The sequence below is a fragment of the Triticum aestivum genome, chromosome 5A, assembly GCF_018294505.1.
Source record: "Triticum aestivum cultivar Chinese Spring chromosome 5A, IWGSC CS RefSeq v2.1, whole genome shotgun sequence".
NCBI classification, from domain to species: domain Eukaryota; kingdom Viridiplantae; phylum Streptophyta; class Magnoliopsida; order Poales; family Poaceae; genus Triticum; species Triticum aestivum.
In genome coordinates this window covers 563458697-563473833 of record NC_057806.1, presented here as the reverse complement: position 1 = coordinate 563473833, position 15137 = coordinate 563458697, and the positions used below count along the sequence as shown (strand labels likewise).

Here is a 15137-nt window from a genome sequence, read left to right as displayed (position 1 = left end):
TTTGCATTTCAATTTTTTATAAATAAAAATACACATATATCTAGGGACATAATTTATGTGTGTAAATTTTCAGGACAGAATACATTAAAAATATGTGGCTTTTCCAACACATGCACTATTCATTCTCAAAGTCCATAATTTTGTTAGGCAGCTCGTATTTCAAGGTATTTCATCAAGGATGTTTTACAGACATATATACATTACATCCATGTGTACATGTATGTTTTTTCAGAAATTTTTTAAATTGAAAAGCTTGAATTTTATATTTTTTAAAAATGGCTTTCATGGTGGTCGACCTCCAAAGCACCCTACTCCTTAGTGGACCGCTTGAGTGTGCGCCTACTTCCGCAACACCTGCCCCTCACCCCCTCGGCCTCCCTACACGGTCCAACCGGTTGTCTTCCCATACACAACCAGTCTTGCTACATCGTCGCCTCACTCGAGCACTGCTACCACTGATCATTCACCTTTCTAACCCCCACCACATCGTGCCAATTTCCTCAACGACGGTGTCCCTACCTACATCGTGAACCATCATCCCCATTACCATGGTATTACCATGTCTGGCTAGGTCAAGGCACCCCCGCCGTTGTCGTTGGCTCCAGCTCAACTTAAATGAAAATGAAGATTTACTTACTTGCATGGCATCAGCAATGATTGGGTAATACGAAAGGAACAAATCATTTCCACTTCCCGTGCTCCATGACCTAGGTGTACAGGGTGGCGACCATCTACTCACTTCGTTTTTATTTACTCCACGTATTAGCGTTGTGTTCGGCAATCCACCGCTCCGTCATCAGAAAGCGGAGCGCGCGGAGCAGCCAGTTTGCCGCTCTCAGTATTTGTACTGTATGTCGCTCCGCTCCACGGTGGAGTTACGGAGCGAAGGGATTCCGAACGGAGCCTAGGTTTGGTCAAAGTCAAGCTTTGTATTATAGACAAAAATATTAACATGTACAATAACAAATCAATGCCATTAGATCCATTATTGAATGTACTTTCACATCATATAAATTTCTTATAGTAAATATTTACATCTTTTATGTAAACTTAGTCAAACTTTACGAAGTTTGACTTCAGTCAACTCTAATATGCGGAGTAAATAAAAACGGAGGGAGTACCTTCTTCCCTAGCGAGTCCACGGGTCCCCTCTTCCTTTGTATGTCACTCCGATGACGAGAGGAGGCGGGGATCCCAAGGCTTTGGTCTGATGGTTGTATGATTACAAATAAAGTTAGCTTTTGTCTTCGATTGACGGTCATGAGACGTTGGCATACATTTCCGTTAGGACGGAGATGCAGAGGCGGCAACGAGCTTTAGTCACAGCGCACTGCCGATGGATGCGGCAGAAAGAAGACTTCAGCACCCGAAGGAATTGGATGTGTTTTTTTAATTTTGATAAGAATGTTTATGTTTCTTTAGTTCATTCATAATAATGTATTTGAAGGGTATTTGAGGAGTTATGGTGCTTGCATTATTTCTGGATGTATTTCAGGATTTTCGGCGATGCGCTTTTAGTGGGAGAAAACGTTTCCATCGACAACGAGGCGCCCATGGTGACTTCGTAAATCTCAAGAAGATATGCCGGCTCGGTCTCCCGAATGTGCTCATAGGGATAGGGTGTCCGTGTGTGCGTTGATGAATGTATGCGCGTATGTATAAACGCTTGCGTCGGTCCTGTGTTAAAAAAAACATGGCATCTGAATTTAAAGAATGAAAGGCACAGTTGGATTTACCCCCGTTGCACACGGGCCACCAGATCCAAAACCAACCGCATACCGCAACTAGCATGCCGGTGCCGGTTTGATTTTACTAGTCCGGGGAGGCGTGGGCGGAGGGAGAAGCAGAGAGATCGGAACCGTCCACGACAGAGAGGGGGAGCGAGCGGGGAGGGGGAAGGCTGAAGCCGGCCGGCAGGGAGGCGATCCGGGGAGCTGGCGGTGAATAGAAAAGGCGGAGAGTAGATACGCAACATCTTCCCCGAATCCCCCACCCCACCTCCTCTCCCTCCCTCCCTCCCCCGCGCCGCGGCGACGGAAAGCCACCTCCATACAAATACGGAGGAGGGACGCTCCACCCTCCTCCTCCTCCTCCGCGTCCGCTCCACCGCCCGCCCGCCGCAACCGCAGTGAGTCCCTCCCCACCCCCGCACCTCACCTCATCCGCCGAATCGCGCCCCCGCGCCGCGAGGCCGCAATTGCCGCGATCGCGCGGGCCGGGGTGTTTGCTGGTTGACGCACCTGCCGCCGGGCTCGAGGGCTAGGGCGCCATGGGGACGTACCTCAGCACGCCCAAGACGGAGAAGCAGACCGCCGACGGCGACGGCGCCCGCGTCCGCTACGGCCTCGCCTCCATGCAGGGATGGCGGACCACCATGGAGGACGCCGTGAGTTCCTCCTCCTTTCCCCACCCGCCCCTCCCCTGCTCTCTCCGTTTTGCGTTCCGTTCGCCTCTCTGCGCGCCGCTCGGCACGGTGCGGCCTAGGGTGCGCAGGAAGCGCGTTGCTCGATGCGCCAGTGCGGCACGAATCCGCGAGTCCCGGGTGGCGATTCTGCCTAGATAGATAGATTTGCTCGCCCGCGTCATGAGGAGTTGGTTGGCCAGGCGATCCCCGCTTCTCCTGTGACCGAATACCGGTGCTGTGATGAATTCCCGTTAGCGAGCGATTCCCCGCAACGGCGTTTCCACGCAGCGGTTTGGCCGGTTTGCATCGGGAGTTCGCTCTTTGTGATTCCGTCCTGCCCTGTTCACTCGCGTGACTGCTGAACTGATCCCCCTGAACTCCATTGTGATTCATTCACCCCCACTGGTTGTACCGGTTTGTCAGATTGTCACTTGCACTGCGAGTTCGCTGTTTCTGACCCCGTTATTCATTTGCCTCGTGTGATTTGGTCTCTTCCTGTTATTTGGGAACCGACCACCTAGTTATTAGAATTAAAGTTGTTACTCATTCACCCAATGGCAACATTTTCTGTGCAAACGGAAAGGCTCGGCGTAGCGGTTTGTCGGTTGCCACTCGCATTGGTTGTTTTCTATCTGTTCCAAATCGCCTTTCCTCTATAAGATGGAAAGTTTGAGACGCGGTTTGTCGGCTTGCAACTTGCACTGCAAATTCCATTGGTTCACTCGATGGCGCCAGCGCTTCTCTATAGGCGAAAAGCTTGAGATAGCGGTTTTTCGGCTTGCTGACTTGCATTTGGGAGTTCACTGCTAACTCATGTAAATGGATTCTGATTCTGACGTATGACTAACGTTGCAGATTTAGAGTGCTGCATCATATCTGAAGCTATCTTGCCGAGGATACGAATTGTTTGCTTGTGATACTTAAGTTTGAGTGTATCGGCATGTTTATTACTCGTTAAAAGCTGACTTGGAACCTGTTTACCCTTGTAGCATACTGCTGTGCCACAGCTTGATGAACGCACATCCTTTTTTGCCGTTTTCGATGGGCATGGAGGTAAATACTGGCTGTTTTCTCTTCTCGTTTAACTTTATACCGTACCATCTATTCAGTCGTACTCGTACCTGTTCTGTTTGTTTCACAATGGTTTGTACCCATTTTGGTTTAAGCTGGTCACATCTTACTTTGAGTGGATTAGTATAATCTAACCCTTTAAAGCCTTCCATAGAACGAAATTCTGTATTGTTACCTTACACTAAATCATGTATTGCACATCACTATGTCGTTTGCTGTTATTCTGTTCAACATAAATATGATTAGCACTATTTATCATGCTGGTGCTTTCATACAGTATTGGATGTGTATATAAGTAGCTACTGACAGGACTGCAATGTTCATGTTAACTGGCAGGACTTGTGATTTGATCATCATTTTTGCTTACTGTGTTGTCCTCTCCTCGCCTTTTGATTCCCTCATTGGATTTTTTATTTTTTTTTAAACCTAAAAGATTGCTTCAACAACAAAATGTGTTCACTGGCTTTATTAACTCTGAGAATTAAATATTTGTAGCATTGGCTAGTTGTTGTGTGTACGCTGTGGAGATTAGCTATGTTGAGTTTGGCTTTACAGCATGGCAGTATCCTAACATGGCAATAGCTAATCAAATGACTCAGTAGTTACATGTTTCCATTTAACCATTGGGTGTAAGAGATACAAGCACATGTTTGGAAAATGTCAGCTGAAAATTTACACGTGCTTTAACTTTTAGTGAAAAAAAATAGCTGCATTATGTGTTGTCTTCTTATGTGTGACATGAATTTATTAGCCAATACAAAATACAATATTACAGGGAAAGCGGTCGCTAAATTCTGCGCCAAACATCTACACATGCAATTCTTAAGAAGTGCAGCATATTGTTCTGGTGATTTAGCTTCTTCTGCTCGGAAAGCCTTTTTGAGGTATCTACCATGTTCTTTCTTTGCACTGTGGTATGCTTTTTGCTTGAAACTGACATGTTTGATGGTTCAATGAATCTGTATTGCTCTTTCAGAATGGATGAGATGATGAAAGGGCAAAGGGGATGGAGAGAACTGGCTGAGCTGGGAGAAAAGGGGCCAAAGTTCGCTGGAATGTTGGAGAGTATAATTTGGTCTCCCAAAGGTGGAGATGCAGATAAACTTGGGGACGGATGGCACTCGGAGGAGGTAAAATTGCTTCCTCCTCTTTCTCTCTGCTCAATCCCTTTTGCTGGATATGGAATTGAACAGGTTACTTTTCATGGCAAAGCTCATCTCTTATTTGAGAATAAATTTGATGGATAGAACTGCTTGGATTGTGGGCATTTCTCAACCCATATTTAAAGAGGGGTTTGCTTTAAATTTGTGATGTTGTTAAGCAAAGTGGGTTGGCTAGGAGGCTTGTGCCCTGCTTTAGAAAGGGAGACGGATGGAGTTTCTGCAGGGATGGGTGGGAACTGGACCGGTGGATTGCTCAGATGAGATTAGTGAATCTCCTAATACTGACCAGTCGTAAAACACACTGCAGGTTGTTCCATACCCCTGTATTGAAATACGAGAACATATCTGCAATAATTACCTAACATCATTGTTTCTAAAACATAGGTCCGTCATGTTACTTGCAGTACAACAATGTTGGGGTGTTATATTTATGTGTCCTCGTTTCTTGTACAGCAAACTCACAAAAACTAGTTTTATGATGTTCTAGTGAATATTAAGTTTACCTGACCTTTGTTTAACTATGCTACTCAACCAGGGTCCTCATTCAGATTATTCTGGGCCAACATGTGGAAGCACAGCGTGTGTGGCTATCATAAGAAATGATCAACTGGTTGTTGCAAATGCCGGGGATTCCCGGTGTGTTATCTCAAGGAAGGGTCAGGTATGCCAGTTGTAACTATCTTTAGTTGTAATTGAAGTATAAATGCTAGCTTATGTTTTCCTAACTCATCTACTGTTAAGGCTCACGATTTGTCAAGAGATCACAAGCCAGAACTTCAGTCAGAAAAAGAGAGGATTGAGAATGCTGGTGGTTACATTGTTGCTGGGCGGGTCAATGGAAGTTTGAACTTGACAAGAGCAATTGGTAGCACACACTCCTCAAGTAGAACATTTATATATTGGATGTATTGTTTGTACTCATTTTTGTAAATCTAATCCCCAGGGGATATGGAAATGAAGGAAAATAAGCTTTTACCAGCCGAGAAACAGACTGTCTCAGCTGAACCTGAAGTGAACACAGTGAGTTTTGCTGCCTCTTTTCTGTCAGTTTTGTTTGAACAAAATTACTCAACTCAGGATTGCATTACTGTTGGTCAGGTTACACTTTCTGAGGATGATGAATTCATTGTTTTGGCCTGTGATGGTATATGGTATGAATTTTTGGCTGTAATAATTATTCATTCTCAGGGCTGAGACTTATCGTGATACCTGCTTTGCCTGGTTTTTTTTTCTTGTTGTTCATGATTTATATCATAGTAAGGCTTCCCAATTGTGCCTTTTGTATCAGAGTCATGAAACTTGAAGTGGATATAGCACAATCATTTTCCTTGATTTCCATGTACTATAACTACTGTCTGAAAGCATAGAGTGAAAGAAAAACTTGCCACCACCGGGCATGCCATTGTTTGATCTGGGCACTACATATGATGCATGTTAATCAAGAACACACGGCTATCTTGGCAAGTTTACATAGTACAGGAGCTTATTGTCATCAACGTAATTGGCATGGAACATATTTATTAGCTTTACAAGTTGCTGCTAAATTTTCAAAATTTTGCTGAGGGTCTGTAGTATGTTTGTAGTTCTGAACCTTAAATAACAAGTACGCAATAGTTTGTGTTAAGAATAGACTGAAAGCATAACATCATGTTTTCCCAGTGTAACATTCTGGACGCTTAGAGCCCATTGACACACAGATTCTGCTGAGATGTTATGTTGTCTCTTGAAAATTGAGAGCACAATGGTCGCTCAACAGAACTGGTGCCTTTTTTTCAGATGCCACGTACATCCAGACAAATTATATACAGTACTAAATTTGAATTGGAGAATACCAATGTGTCTTTAGAGAACTTAGTTATCTCAGCATGTCCTTGGATCTGTAGTGACCAAATAATGTTGATCACACTCTTCTCGTATGCATATGTGTGATCGTTGAGGGGTTAGATTTTGTACATTTAGCAAGCAGTGTCAGACATGGTCAGACTGGTACTAGTGGAAGCTCAGTTGCAACCAGTTTTGCAGATACTATGGGACTTGGTTAGTTCCATGCCATGGAGTCAACACCTTTGATCTGGATCAGTCCAGAGTTTTTGATCTTTTAGGCTGTGGGACGTTTTTTTTATCCACGTCACCTTAAATGCTATCACTGAAATGTTGTTCAAAATTAAGACGGATGAATTACACATCGTAAGGCAACAGAGGTTCCATACTAGAATCTGAGGCTACTCTCATAGACTCTTAGCATGCTACTTTTGTCATGTGACCTGATGATGTATCAACTTATTACCTGTGTGACCTGATTGATGAGCTTTACAATGCACACATGCATTCATAATTACACTTTCCGTTTCGACTTGGTTTTCATTAACTCCCTTATTTTATGACAGGGACTGCATGTCAAGTCAACAAGTAGTGGACTTTGTGCACGAGAAGTTGAAGACTGTAAGCACCTCTGTTTCGTCGAACATAGATTATTGATATCGTGTATTGTTATGGTACTCATACACCAGGGGGTTGAAAATCTGCAGGAGGATAGTCTATCTGCCGTGTGTGAGAAGCTGCTCGACCGGTGCTTGGCGCCTGAGAGTGGTGGGGAGGGTTGTGACAACATGACGATGATCTTGGTTGTGCTCAAGAAGCCTACCGACCCGGCCGCTACTTCTAGCTCGGAGCAATCTCCGGTCACGCCTACCAAGCCGTCTGCTACTTCTAGCTCGGAGCAATCTGCAGTCACCAACGAAGAGATGCGGCCCAGGTAAGCAAGATTTCCTCTGCTGAAGCAACACATATTACAGATTATGAAATACAACATTGTAAAACCCGAGCTACTCTTTCAGAATCTGAGCCCCTCTCCTGTCCCCTTTGTGAACAGCGAGCCTGATGCCCCAGAGACCCCTTCGTCGAAGTAGCACTCCGAGGCGAAGCAATGGTCAGAAGGTCGTGACCCGGTCGAAACAGCAGCGCTCCGAGGCCAAGCCACATGGTTCAGAAAGGTCTGATCGGTGATAGACAAAATCAGATAGCAGTAAGTGAAGTGGTGTATATAACAGAGGGATTCTATTCAACAATTCCCATAGGGTTTGTTTTTGTAGCCTTTTGTCCAATATACATAGCAGCATCTTGGTTGGTGGATATGGGTTGTGGATAAATTGCAGAGCTTTTTTTTCTTCCAGCGATTTGGATCTATCTTGGTGAATTGCAACTAGCGTGGTGATTCATGAGTACATTCTACTGATACTCGAAATGCGGGTGCGGTTGCATTACATCAGGAAAGCTAGCTAGCTAAATGCCCCCCAATTAGACTAGATTAGAGACCATGTCTCGGTCAATCGCTGCAGATGATACTCCTTGGAACTAAAGGACAAGGATGGGGCAGCTCCCAGCGCGGTGACCACCGCTGCCGCTGCCGGCCACGCCCCTGCGGTGAAAGAGGCGGAGGTGGATGGGTTGTCGGCGCCGGGGGCGGGCGGGGGGTAGATCTCTGGGCCGAGATCGAAGATGCCGACGGTGATGGCGACCTTCATGCCGGACTGGCAGAAGCCGTTGCCGCAGATGAAGAAGTAGCGGCCGGGGCGCGGGAGCGGGATGAAGTCCTTGCCGGAGGTCCAGTTGCCGGTGACCCCGTCCATGGTGCAGTTGTCGTACCCCGTCTCTTTCACCTTGAACACGTTGTGCGTCCCCTTCTGGTACCGGAGCGCTGCGTGTACATACTCGAACGAGTGAGGCGGCAGGGAAGAGAGAGAGAGCAAGTAGTAGATCTGGTGGAGCTAGGGGAGGGGAGGCAGAGGTGAAGAGAAGACATACAGATGAGGTCGCCGGCGTAGAAGGTCTGGTTGGCGGACCAGCTGGAGTAGTTGATGTTGGGGTTCCACCCGCGGTCGCGCCCGACAGCCCCACCGCGCACCCCGCCACCACCACCACGCCCACCGCCAGCATCAGCGCCTTGGACGCCGCCATTGCTCAGCTCTCTCCTCCAGAGAGAGTGAGCAGAGGAGGGGAGTGGCGAGCAGAGTGAGCAGTGAATGGGGAAAGCAAGCAGAGCACGGGGGCAACAGTGGCATATAAGTAAATTGCTCGTGCCAGGCCGCACTCATTGGTGGTCTCGTCCTCATCCTGGCCCACTCCTGGCCGGGCCAGCAGCGAGCAAGCGAGTTTTTTTTTCCTGCAGATTCGTCGGAGATTTTGAGTTTTAAACTTTTTTGAATCCCTACGCGCCAACCACGGCAAGTCGCCAGCAAAAGTTTGCCGGCGGGGCAGTTCAAACAAAAAAAAAGTTTGCCTCTTGCGCTCCGTGCTTGCCGCCTTCTGTGCTAAGCAACGCATACACATGCCACAAATGCCGGAGCAATTCCATGGCGATGCCCAAAGCGCACTCTAGAAGATAGTACAACGATAGTAATGAAAGTCAGTAGTAGACTGGTAGAGGCGTAGAGCTCTAGAGCACAAGAACATATTCTCATAATGGCGCTGGCCGAAAGCTTTTACAACCTTACAAGCAATTTCAGGATTGGATTGCCACGCTACTTCCCTCTTCCTCTTTGCGGTTCCTCCTCAACGGGTTGCCGGGGCCTTCTATCAAACATGGCCCAGGGCTTTGATAAGGGGACCCCCATTCCCCGCCTTGCGATCGACCCTCTTCCCCAAATCCTCGACCTTGCAACTAGAAAAGGCATTATACATAAGATCCGAGGACGTGGCGCCATGGCGTGTACATTCCTCTATGCGGACGACACGACCATTTTTATGGCTCCAATTAATAGGGGCATGGAAAACCTCTCGGCCATCTTAAGGGGTTTGGCGGTGTGACGGGCCTTTGCACCAACTTCCATAAAAGTTCGGTGGTGCTCATTTGATGCAATCATCTTGATTCGGGGCATATCCTCCATAGTGTTCTGACAACTAGAGCTTATTTCCCTATGGAATACTTGGGCCTCCAAGTCTCGGTTTGGCAACTTAGGAAGGCTGACTTCCAATATCCTGAAGACAAAGCAGCCAAAAAATTGCTAGCTTGGGAGGGCAAAACATCACCATCATTCGGCGCATGACCCTCGTCAAATCGGTTATCACCTCCAAAGCGGTGTACTCATCATGCCCCTTGTTGTGCCGCAGGGCTCTCTTCATAACCTCAACAAGATGAGAGGGCTTTCCTTTGGTCTAGTTCAGACAAGACGACGAGGGCCAAGTATGGTCAATAGAGAGGTGGTTTGTCGTCCTTCGGAATACCGAGGCCTTGGGGTCCTGAAACCGACAAATTTGCACGTGGTTGCCGCTGAGATGGCCTTGGTATGAATGGAGTGAGCCAAACAAGCTTTGGGTTGGGTTGGGTAACCCATGCAACGAGGAAGGCCTTGGTTTCTTCTATGCCTCCACCGCTATCATTGTTGGCAATGGTGCCAAAACACCTTTCTGGGATTCCCCTTGGCTACTTGGGCGTAGGCCCGAGGATATTGCTCCGCTAATTTTTTAGGCCTCGAGGAGAAAAAGTCAAAAAGTGCGCGAGGCTCTCAATGGGTTGGATGCTAAAGATCAACCATGACACCGTCTTCTCCAGAGACCACATATGAGAATTCTTCACCCTTTGAATGCTTGTGCATGACTACCACCTTGACGAAGAAAACAAAGATGACATTATTTGGAAATATTCTATGGATGGAATTTACGCTACCCCCATGGATTTCATGGTTTGAAAAGTTTGGACCCCTTTCGCATTGCGAGGTCGGATTTAGACTGCCGGTCAGTTGGAGAGGCGTGATTGGGCAAATTATGGTCTTTGCCCTCTTTGCAAAAGGGAGCAAAAAAACAGGCACCCGCCTCTTCTTCAATAAGTATGAGCTTCACTTAAGAGGGATCCTTCGAGGATTGGTGGGATAAGAGAACCGACTGCAAAACCCCCAATAGATGCAAAACTCCAAATAAACAAACTATGACCTCCCTCACCATGCTCGTCTTGACAATTTGAAAGAAGAGAAATTCTGTGTTTACTACACCACAAGTGCACCAAGACAATTTGAAACAAGAGAAATTCTGTGTTTACTACACCACAAGTGCACCGCCACCAATTCTTCTTAAAATTGTTGTCAACGAGGCTAGGCTTTGGGTTTCTGCAGGTGCTAAGAAACCAGGGCATATTGTACTGCACGAGTAGTTGTCATGCCGTGTATGTGAGCCACTTGTAAATCTCTATTTCCCTTCTTATTTAACAGGTAAGGCAAATCTCATGCCCCCAATTCGAAAGAAAAAAAAAACTTACAAGCAGCAAACCGACCCAGCAGCACAAGAATTACAGGCCATGAAATATAAATTGAATTTTATACGCTGATCCATTAAATTCTGCCAAAACAGACAACTCCAACAGTGTATTGTATTCTACCCTTGTAACTCCAACATTTATCACTAACAAGTATCATCACTTGTGACCACAACAATAAACATAAATCATCAGTTCATAAACTAATCCCAAAATGTAACTTTTCCCTCAAAAGAGTAACAAACACGGGGATGATCCCCACCTTCACCTTAATCATACAATTATCACCTCTGACCGCGAAAGCTGAAAACATATGCTATGCTCTGTCTCTGCCTGCTGTGCTTCCAGCGACTAATCGATCTTCACGGACGAGTAGATCATCCTTGTGAACCAGAAGCAGGCGCAGAAGCCGATGGTTCCGGTGAGCACAAAGAAGGAGAAGGAGGCGAGCAGCATGTACCCGAAGTAGAGGATGCCCGACACCAGCTTGCTGATCTGCAGCTTGGTCCAGAAGTAGAACCCAGCATACAGGAAGAGGTACAGCGCCGACGACCCTGAGGTGAGGTATGACCTCCACCACCAGTTGTAGTCCTCGCTGCACAGCTGGAAGTAGCAGAGCACAATGGTGATCTCTGCGCACGTGATGATGAGGATCACAAACACCAGGAAGAGGAACCCGAAGATGTAGTAGAACTGGTGCAGCCAGATCGAGGTGAGGATGAAGAAGAGCTCGATGAAGACCGCGCCAAACGGCAGGATGCCGCCGATCAGGATGGTGAAGAGCGGGTTCATGTACCAGGCTTGCTCGGGGATCTGACGCGGGATCTTGTTGGTCTTCACTGGAGGCTCCATGGCGGGCTTCTTGAACCCGAGGTAGCTCCCAACAAACACGAGGGGCACTGAGATGCCGAACCAGAGGAGGACCAGGGCAAACATGGTGGTGAATGGGACAGCACCGGATGACTTCTCCCCCCATATAAGGGCATTCAAGATGAAGAAGATAACAAAGGCAATCCCTGGGAACAGGAAAGCCGTGCGCAGGGTTATCTGCTTCCACTCTGCACCCTTGAACATCTTGTAGAGTCGCGAAGAAGAATAGCCAGCAATCAACCCCATCAGGACCCAGACGAGAAGCATTGCAGTCATCAATCCTCCACGGTTCGATGGAGAGAGGAAACCCAGAACAGCAAAGATCATCGTAACCAGCAGCATGCCAAAGAATTGGACTCCAGTGCCAACAAAGACGCAAAGCAAATCAGAGTTGACTGGAGGGCGGAAAACATCTCCGTGGACAAGCTTCCAGCCAGTTTCCTCCTGTGCCTCCTCTTGAGTTTCAAGCTGGTTGTACCTAGATATATCTCTGTACAGGGTGCGCATCATGATCATGGCCACCATACCAGATAGGAAAAGCACGATCATGAGAGAGTTAACGATAGAGAACCAGTGAATCTGATCATCAGACATCAACAGATAGGTGTCCCATCGAGATGCCCACTTAATTTCACTCTCCTGCAGAAGTAACAAATTCCATGAATTTTTCGGTAAAGCAGATCTAACATTAAAGGTTAAGAAACTATCATGCCATAGGAGACAACAATTAAAAAAATAGTACCTCAAAGCGAACATCATAGGTGAATATGATATCTTTGCCGACCTCAACCTCCTGAGGAGTTTCAGAATTTACTACAAACTTGCTGTTATGAGGATCACATGTGGTCAAACGAGTGTTTGCGTCATTCCAATTCCCATCAAACTGATGCTTGATGCTGGCGCAAACATACAAGACAGAACACAAAAATTAGGTACATTCCATTTAGGTATGGCAAAAATTATTAACAACACGACAAGCAAAGTTGAAAGAAAACCTGAATGGTTTGACCTCAAATCCCACTATCCTAGAAAGTTCTGAATCATCATCCTTGTGAAACTTAACCGAAAATGACAAATGGTTGTGGATGAAGTGCTTCTCATCCTTGCTCTGGAAATATATTTATATATGTGAATTAGTTAAGTCCCGATCATACATGTAAAGACAAGGGTAAGCATGAACAGGCTATATGAACTTACTCCAGCATACTGGCCCTTGACACCAACATGATATCCACCTTGGTAGGCGACAGTGTTCCTATCTGGCCTTTGAACTGGAACAACCAGTGGCAGATTGTCAAGAACCCTGCAAAGCAAAGCCGGTCAATTTAAAAAATTACCATGCCAAATAAAGCGCAACAACACCTACGATATTGTCCTTACATGTTGACACGATATTCATCCTCAATCTTCTCCTTGAGCTCCTTTGCTTCTTTCTCAGTAACAGTTATTTTGCAGATAATCTGGCACATCTTGGGCTCTCTCATTTGAAACTGCAGTTGAGACAAGGAGGATGTGTTAAACTAAAAACTAGGCACATTTCCCTCCCAGGTACATAAATTCTTGATTATTCTTTACCGATTACTTACCACGTAAGGAGAGTTCTCAATTCGATCACCACGGAGAACCTCGCCAAGGTTTTCAGCGCTGTCAACTATGGTATTCGGCTTGCAGAAAGGAAGGGAGTAATACGTGTAGGGTAGCTGAGTCTTTATTGATGTCAGCTTGTTCACCTTCACCAACAGTTCATCTCCCTGTAGACAGATAAACCGAGGGATAATCAAGGACATTTTTTACTTTTAAGCAGCCAAAAAAATGCTATATGCAGAAAGCTGTTCATAGAAATATCAGATACAGTCAAGATATAAATAACTTGGCACAAAAGATATCTGGCTCAACCAGTACATTGACAGTTGAAGCAGATCCGGTGTGTGACCGCTTGACTCATCAGTTTGGTTTTCAAAACTACGTTTCAACCACCCTACACAATATTCTATACTGCTCTGCAGAGCAAAGTTTCCTAGGAACATGTACTAAACTCCGGTGTATCAAACAGGAATTTTCTTTAGATTATACTATGACATAAAAGATCCAAACAAATCTGATAAATGGTGCAGCCTTTTAAACAGTAATAATAATAAACATAAAAAGGTAATGTCCAGCAGGACGTGCAATTACTGCCAATTGGGCATTTAAAAACGATCAGATTTGTGCTTGGCTGAGAAGGATACTCCGCTCAATCAGTTGCCATAAGCGCCTGCTTCCAATTGTAAATTGCCATAAACGATCAGATCAAACTAAGAACAAGATGAGATCTAGATTGCGAGAAGCGCCCGCTTCCAATTATCAGTGCCTTAAACCACCAGCACTGCAAGTGTACAAGGACACGCATGCAACATAACCAACAACTGTAACCCAAGCAGCATGAGTGAATCTAGCGAGCACGTTCCGGATCAGAAGGGAGCGCGCGGGGAGGGAGGAGGCGACGCGCGAATCATGGAGCAACCAAGGGTGCATGCGGATCCCGCATCCTAGTGCGCCCCTGTCTGCGATCGCGGCGAAGGTAATTGGACTGCTAACACTTGCGCGTACGGGCCGGTCGCGAGATCCGCGGATCCCGGGAGCCTGCGCGCGGGGAAGCGCCGCCCGTTGACCGGATCTAGCCGGCGAGCCCGGGCGCGGGCGCGGGCGCGAGCAGCTCGTCCCCTCGGCCGGCGGGGACGGAGGGGGGCGGTGGGTGGCACCAGGGGGGGAGGACGCGAGTTCTCACCTTGCCGACGTCGGTGGGGGCGACGCCGGGGAGGTAGAAGGCGGCGGCGGGGGGCGCGGCGGCGAGGAGCGCGACGAGGGCGAGCCCGGCGGCGGCCCACCGGAGCATCGCCGGCGCCCGCATCGGGGATCCGCGCGGTGGCGTGGATCTGGGGACGGGCTGGTGGATCGGCGAGGGGGAGGAGGAGGCGACGACCAAACCGCGCGCTGGCTGGGAAGGAAGGCGGGTGGGGGTGGGGGTGGGGGTGGGGCGGAGGGAAGTAGAGAAGCTTCGGGTGCGCGGATCTCAGCGCCGGGGGTTTTATCGGATAACCGGCTCTCGCGCCCAGGCCCCCCGAGAAATGTGAAATCCCGCGGAGAGTGTCGGCCCGTCCTCCGTCCACCCGCCGGACTTGACCGCACGTCCCCACGTGCCGCCTGCGTCTGCGTGCCCGTCTCGTTTGACCTGGCGGCGATCGATGCTGCTGCTGCTGCCGCCGCTTGCGTTGCGTGCGGAACCAGCCAGGCTGGCCTCTTGTCATTTTCAGGCAGGTTGGAGACTTGAATCAGAGTAGATGAAACTAGTGGCAAATGTTTAATCTATCAAATTGCACTTAGGTGTTGGGATTTTAACGAA

General features: G+C 47.5%; 2 protein-coding genes and 1 pseudogene across 8 annotated transcripts; 1 reads left to right on the top strand and 2 right to left on the bottom strand.

Moving 5' to 3' along the window:
- Positions 1–1804: 1804 nt before the first annotated feature.
- LOC123104798 (probable protein phosphatase 2C 70) lies at positions 1805–7810 on the top strand. Of its 6 annotated transcripts, none has more exons than XM_044526695.1 (12): positions 1805–2386; positions 3394–3457; positions 4251–4359; positions 4452–4605; positions 5174–5299; positions 5380–5503; positions 5582–5658; positions 5737–5789; positions 7026–7080; positions 7167–7296; positions 7345–7393; positions 7511–7810. In XM_044526695.1, the coding sequence occupies exons 1-12, from the start codon at positions 2270–2272 to the stop codon at positions 7545–7547; spliced, it is 1095 nt and encodes a 364-aa protein (XP_044382630.1). In that variant the 5' UTR covers positions 1805–2269; the 3' UTR covers positions 7548–7810. The 6 variants fall into 6 exon arrangements, with proteins under 6 accessions (XP_044382630.1, XP_044382632.1, XP_044382631.1 ...); XM_044526697.1 differs by having other exon boundaries at positions 7476–7810; XM_044526696.1 differs by having other exon boundaries at positions 7167–7301; positions 7350–7393.
- LOC123104799 (mavicyanin-like) lies at positions 7679–8610 on the bottom strand (annotated as a pseudogene). Its single transcript, XR_006450515.1, has 2 exons — positions 8443–8610; positions 7679–8335 (listed from the first exon to the last, which is right to left on the bottom strand). The product of XR_006450515.1 is annotated as a mavicyanin-like (transcript).
- Positions 8611–10928: 2318 nt separating this feature from the next.
- On the bottom strand, positions 10929–14759 carry LOC123104797 (transmembrane 9 superfamily member 9). Its single transcript, XM_044526692.1, has 7 exons — positions 14523–14759; positions 13342–13506; positions 13136–13245; positions 12953–13058; positions 12751–12863; positions 12498–12651; positions 10929–12394 (listed from the first exon to the last, which is right to left on the bottom strand). The coding sequence occupies exons 1-7, from the start codon at positions 14643–14645 to the stop codon at positions 11237–11239; spliced, it is 1929 nt and encodes a 642-aa protein (XP_044382627.1). The 5' UTR covers positions 14646–14759; the 3' UTR covers positions 10929–11236.
- Between the last annotated feature and the right edge of the window lie 378 nt (positions 14760–15137).

Coding starts and splice junctions, on each gene's coding strand:
- LOC123104797 (XM_044526692.1), bottom strand. CDS start 14,645: ATGCGGGCGCCGGCGATGCTCCGGTGGGCCGCCGCCGGGCTCGCCCTC. Junction 12,864..12,952: donor TCAAGGGCCAGTATGCTGGA/GTAAGTTCATAT, acceptor ATATATTTCCAG/AGCAAGGATGAGAAGCACTT. Junction 12,652..12,750: donor TTTGAGGTCAAACCATTCAG/GTTTTCTTTCAA, acceptor TGTTTGCGCCAG/CATCAAGCATCAGTTTGATG.
- LOC123104798 (XM_044526693.1), top strand. CDS start 2,270: ATGGGGACGTACCTCAGCACGCCCAAGACGGAGAAGCAGACCGCCGAC. Junction 5,300..5,379: donor TTATCTCAAGGAAGGGTCAG/GTATGCCAGTTG, acceptor TCTACTGTTAAG/GCTCACGATTTGTCAAGAGA. Junction 5,504..5,581: donor GAACTTGACAAGAGCAATTG/GTAGCACACACT, acceptor TCTAATCCCCAG/GGGATATGGAAATGAAGGAA.